At 32.9% G+C, this 6158-nt stretch overlaps 1 protein-coding gene across 1 annotated transcript; it reads left to right on the top strand.

Moving 5' to 3' along the window:
- Positions 1 to 1188: 1188 nt before the first annotated feature.
- On the top strand, positions 1189 to 4543 carry LOC108483661 (farnesylcysteine lyase). The gene is made up of 5 exons (XM_017787177.2): positions 1189 to 1957; positions 2246 to 2419; positions 2956 to 3315; positions 3418 to 3593; positions 4053 to 4543. Exons 1-5 carry the CDS (start codon positions 1418 to 1420, stop codon positions 4318 to 4320), a joined length of 1518 nt encoding a protein of 505 aa, XP_017642666.1. The 5' UTR covers positions 1189 to 1417; the 3' UTR covers positions 4321 to 4543.
- Positions 4544 to 6158: the final 1615 nt, after the last annotated feature.

The following is a 6158-nucleotide window of genomic DNA, read 5'->3' as shown; positions in this document are numbered from 1 at the left end:
GGAAAGATGCTCAAACAACCGTTGATATTATTGAAGAAATAGATGTTGAGGATGTATCTACTACAAATACTCATGAAGAGAGAAACGATTTCCATGGATGCGAAGCTGATGTTTCTTTGGATGACATGGACCTTTCAGGCACACAACAGCAACCAGCTATAAACCAAGGTGATTCCACATTTTCAAAGAAGAAAAGAAAGATTTTTTATGCAAGTGATCATATTTCTTCTACTTTATTTAATGATGCTGCCACTTTATTGGCGGAAAACATATGGGCCATTGGCGTTGAAATCAGTAGGAGTATTGCCTCCAAGGTGCTAATTCAACAAAAGTCAGAAATGACCATTCAAGAAAGTGCTCTAAAATTATATCCAACATTATGTGAAGTAGAAGGTTTAACTGAGGATGAGCGCTATCGCGCATTAAGCAAAATTCCAAATCATCTAACGCAAATGCTCATTTATTTTGATAGCTTTTTGTCTTTGTAATCTTTGGATGGTATAATGACATGATAGAATGTCATTACAATGTTATAACTTTTTGAGGTTGTAAAATTTTATAAGATATGGATTATGACATATAAACTAATGAAATTATGTAACTTTTGTTGATATATGAATATTATGTTTGGATGTGAAATATAATTTTTAAGTTATTTATTACTTCTAATATTTTTTATTGTAGAATAATTAAATTATTTATTTCACTAATGATATTTTAACACATTAAATATGTAGTGCGTTTAAAAATAATAAAGTAGATTATATATTATTTTTATAGTATTATATATTATGATTTTTAATTAATATAATAATAATTATATTAAGAATTTTATTAAATTATATATTATTTTATTAAATTATATTTAATAATAATTATGTTAAAATATAATTAAATTATTTATTATTTTATTAAATTATTTTTAATAATAATCCTATTAAAATTTAATAACAATATCAATAATCATCTACCTAAAAAAATACTATTACAACATCATTCTATTCAATCAAACATAAAAATATTGTTATAGTTCTATTCTATTCAACTAAATAATTAAATTACTGATTGCAATTCTATTCTATTATAACTCTATTACCAGTGAACTAATTGTATCCTATGTCATTTTGCAATAATTGACTCAATGGTTATCATATGTGAGCGAAATCTTTGATAAGTCATCTATAAGCACACGACCGAGAAAGTTTGGATTACTCCGGGGGTAGTAACGTTGATGAAATTAAAGTAATTTGCTAAACCAGTCTGTCCCCACATATCCTCATCTTAGAGCTCCCGCCTAGTCAACCATTATAAAATAGTGCTACTTGGCTGTTTGATCACGCTTACAGTATATAAATACCTGTATTTTCGCCGTGGAAATGGACTGAGATTTCCTCTGCTGAAACCCGAAGGAACAAAAATGTATTCCGATCCCAAACCTAGTTTTAGTTTTCTTATCCTCCTCTTCCTTCGTTTACAACCTCTCATCTTCTCACTACCTACCGATGCCTTACCTCCGCCTACTGTCTGCATCGTCGGCAGCGGCATCGGCGGTTCCTCCGTCGCCCACTTCCTACGCCACTACTTCCATCCCTCCCCTTCCCAACCCAGACCTCCCAACATCAAGATCTTCGAGCGTAGCTACGTCGTCGGTGGTCGCATGGCCACTGTCTCCATTGGCGGTGAAACTTTTGAGGCTGGTGCTTCAATTCTTCACCCCAAGAACTACCACGCTCTTAACTACTCGAATCTTCTTGGTTTGAAGGTCAAACCGCCGCCTGCCTCGGAGGATGATGATTCGATGTCACTTGGGATCTGGGATGGGAAGAAATTTGTTTTCAAAACCCTTCAAGTGGATTCCAAGTTTCCATTGGTGCAGAAGATTGTTTCCTATGTTAATTCTTTTCGCATCTTTTTCCGCTATGGCTTCTCTCTTCTAAAGATGGGCAGCTTCGTTGAGGTTTTTGTTCTTTTTATTGCCTTTTTCTTTTTACCCAAAAAGGTGCATTTTTATTTTTTTATTTTTCAAGTGTAAAGATCAAATTTCTCATCTTTCGACATTATTATTTGATAGCTGAATCTTTAATTGTACTTTTATACTACGAAACAATTCTGGTTTTGCATCATATTAGCATTCTCTTTTGAGAAAACAGAGAGTAAATAGTAATACCTGCAATGAAACCAGAAGCCTAACCTGATTATATTTTCTATAGAGTGATCTGAAATGTGATGATGTTGTGCACTACAGAGTACTGTGGATAGCTTCTTGAAGTACTATGAAAGCCCTGAAAGAAGACCCATCTTTGAAACAGTGGATGAGATGCTTAAATGGGCTGGTTTATATAATCTCACAACTCAAACTTTGCAAGATGAACTCATTGGCATCAAGTTGTCTCCCTTATTGATAGAAGAGCTTGTTACTGTAAGTATTACAAGCTACCTTTGCCTTTATTGTTTTAAGCTTAATGGAAGCACATGTAGATTTATATCAAACTGTTGTGCTATGTTGGTAATTCTAATGGTTGTGGTTTCTTTACCTAGTTATTTAGTGTTGCAGTTTTTGGTGCAATTTAGATTCAATGTAATAGAAATAAATAAAATCGTGCAACTTTAGTTTAGTAGAATCCTTGAGCACATATATTATGAACCCTTGGCAGCTGCCTCACTTATTGGAATGGCTTAGTTTAGTATGTTAAAGTCATTGCTTTAAAATTTCTTTGCATGAAATTTGCCTAAAGATAGAAACAAGACATATGCAAACTGTTGTTTTTAGTTGGAGGGAGTCCATTATATTCATTCCCCTAAAAAATTTAACTTATTCTGTAAATTAGAGTTCCTTTAGTTTGATCCATTACAAGGGAGGCCTTTTCCAGTGTCTTTGGAAAATGGACTTCTAATTCTAGTTAAGGTTCTACTTCTGGAGTGGCTAACAAGCCATTATTATGTTGCATTGTGAAGGTCATAACAAGAATCAATTATGGACAAAGTGTGTATATTAGTGGACTTGCTGGAGCAGTTTCATTGGCAGGATCTGGGGGAGGATTATGGGCCGTTGATGGAGGGAACTGGCAGATGGCTTCTGGACTAATTAATAGTTCTGATGTTTTTTTGCACCTTAATGAAGAAATAGAATCCATCTCTTATCTTGGAGAATATTATGAACTTAACTCCACAAAAGGAAACAGTTATTCATGTGAAGTTGCAGTGGTTGCTACACCCCTTGATGAAGTAAACATCCAATTTTCACCTGCTGTTTCAATTCGTGAGAGGAAATTGCAGCATACACATGCAACCTTTGTGAGAGGCCTCTTGAATCCAGTAAGTACTCTGGGAGTTGCTAATGGCTTTTCTAGTGAATCTCTTTACTAAATGTTTGATATCTAATTCTGTCAACCTGCTGTTTTCGTTTCTCTTGGCAAGGCCTATTTTGGTCTGCGCACTGTTGCTGAGATTCCAGAACTGGTTGGCACATTAGAGGATCCTGACCTTCCATTCACATGCATTTCAGTTCTCAAGCAACATGATGAAAATGATATAATTTACAAAATATTTTCTCGAGAACCAATGTCAGATGCATTACTGGATAGCATTTTTAGGTAACATTTTTAATTAATTTTTAACTTTTTACCTATGCATAAGGGCTTGGAAAAAAAGTTCATATTGTCCTTTAAACTATTGTGCCTAGACTTCTTTTTGCAGCATAACTATTGGCTTGGGCTATTCTCTATTTTATGGCTTGCTCTTCCTGTTAGTGGTATTGCAGAAACTATAAAGGACTGCTTTTTAGATACTTTATGAAAATTTGGACCATAATTACACCACGGATATCGATATCATAGCCGTGCAGGTTTCTCTTGCATGAGGGAAACAATCCGTTATTTGACACTGTTGCCCCCAGTTCCTGTCTCCAAATTGGACTCATAAAAATTGAATGTTTTAGGAGTCATACTCTACCTTGTCTGATGACAAGACCTTGTTCTTAAACTTTAAAGATCGATTACAGGGCTTTACGTTATTAGTTGCTGATGACTTTTATTTGCTGCTGGTATTATTAGTGCAAGGCTGCAGACAAACAGAATAAACTGGGGAGCCTATCCGCATTATAAAGCTCCGGAACTGTTTGCACCATTCATTTTGGATGGTCAACATTTGTATTATGTAAACGCATTCGAGAATGCGGCCAGCACCATGGAGACGGGTGCGGTTGCAGCTGAGAATGTAGCAAGGCTCATATTGTCAAGATATTTTAGTGAAGCATCCCTGCAGTCATCAAACTTGCAGAGCTTTAGTCCCGATGCAGACGTATCACACTTCGACCTGTAACTTACGGCGAATGTAATATTGGTGTGTAAATTTGGTGTCTCAATAATGTGAAATCGTAGAATATACAAACGACAAACCAGTGCTTCCAACGCTTTGGTATTTGGAGGTAATTGTGCGTGATGAAATATGACTTGTCATTTTTCCTTCCGATATATATTGTAAAATCTGGACCGGCTCATATGTTCTAGTATATATACATTTAATTGGGAACTATTTGAATCAATTAATAGTCAGTTGAATCGCAAAAACTGGTAAAAGACATAAAATAAAATAAAACTGAATTGTGGCTTATTTTTAAATTTTTTATGAAAAATTATTTTATTTTATGAGACTTGATCATCAAACAAATTCGAGTAAAAAGCATAGTTTTCTTAAATGTTCCGTATCTTCAGCTTGATTTAGTATTAAGATTACTTGTTTAAAATTTAAATTACTCTTTAAATACAATCCAAATTTCATCGAGATGACATCCCATCCTGTTTCTAAGGCGACGTATTTTTAATTATGCAATATTCAATGTGATAAATGTATTTATTAAAAAATAAGACATTGGATGAAAAGGTAAAATTAAAGGTTAAAAATTCATGGTATTTTTATTCAACCCTAGGTAAGTGTATTGATTTTTAAAATGTTAGGTTTTTAAATATTAAGAGAGGTTACTTGATATTTTAAGAATTTTTACAAACTTTTTTAAAACGAAAAGGTAATAGAGGACAAGTTTGTATAAATAATTTATAGTGGTTTGGTCCTAATTATCTATTTCCCCCTACATAGCTTTCTACCACTAAGAATTTCCCAATTTACTATGAGAATTAATACATTTCAAGAGTAATGTATAACCTTTATAGTTTCTAATTTTTCAAAGACTAAGTTAGAACCTCTTCCCCTTAGTTTTTTGTGGTTAAACTAAAACTTCAAGATTTTCAAGATTAATCTAGAACCACACTAGTTTTTTATGACTCAATTCAAAACCCTCCCAATATACAATTGGAAAAATAAAGAATTAAACAAATAAACCTCTAGAAAGGTAGGTGTTTTCAAGTTTGGTTCACTAAATAAATAAAAATGAGAATGATAAAAGATCTAACAATAAGCTTCTAATAGATATGTACAAGAGAAAATGAAAGAAATAAAGATTTGAAGGTTTTTCTTTTGATCTTTAAGTTTGAATGTTCATATCCTATATCTTGATATTCTTTGACTTATATTTATATCAAGTAATGAGTTTGCGGATGTAATGCCCCCAAAATTTAACCTTAGTTCGTCAAATTTTATCTTAATTAAGAATTTGTTTCAGTGGTTATATACTCTTTGGTCTTGTGTTCGAGTCTCTGCAAAAGTTAAGAGAAAATATTTTATGCTATTTTATAAAAACTAGTCTATTTTAAGATAATTAAATTTCCTTTCACATTTTTTTCTTCCTTTCTTCTTCCTTTTCATAGTTTTTTTTTCTCTTTTTTGGTATTTTACTTTTCTTCCTATATTGATCTTGTTGTTGATTTGACAAGGAAATTTGTTGTTTTTGTGAGATTGAAGGGTTAATAGCGTAAGTTCTTATGTGAATTTTTGATAATGTTCGTTTTTGCTCGTTATTTGTCAAAACTAAGTTTTTCTATTATTTCATTCAATTTCTTTGTTTAAGTGTTCAATTGGTTCTCTTTCTTAGGCAAAAGGCTGCAAATCAAGATCCTGCAGTGTTTAAGTCTTGTGTTGTTGTTTTCGTGTAAGGGTAAGCATTAGTTTTCATTTCGAATATTTGAGTCGAAGTGTTTCGACATAGTTTTGGTTTTGATTATTAGGTCAATGAAGGTGTTCGATTAATTTTCCTAATTGGTCAG

Source organism: Gossypium arboreum, chromosome 12, assembly GCF_025698485.1.
Source record: "Gossypium arboreum isolate Shixiya-1 chromosome 12, ASM2569848v2, whole genome shotgun sequence".
NCBI classification, from domain to species: domain Eukaryota; kingdom Viridiplantae; phylum Streptophyta; class Magnoliopsida; order Malvales; family Malvaceae; genus Gossypium; species Gossypium arboreum.
The sequence above is the reverse complement of the archived record's forward strand: the minus strand, read 5'-3'. Positions and strand labels throughout refer to the sequence as shown.

Excerpts from the sequence above, each read along its gene's own strand:
- LOC108483661 (XM_017787177.2), top strand. The coding sequence starts at position 1,418 with ATGTATTCCGATCCCAAACCTAGTTTTAGTTTTCTTATCCTCCTCTTC. Across the intron at positions 3,316-3,417 it reads TGAGAGGCCTCTTGAATCCA|GCCTATTTTGGTCTGCGCAC; the intron begins GTAAGTACTCTG and ends TCTCTTGGCAAG. Across the intron at positions 3,594-4,052 it reads TTACTGGATAGCATTTTTAG|TGCAAGGCTGCAGACAAACA; the intron begins GTAACATTTTTA and ends TGGTATTATTAG.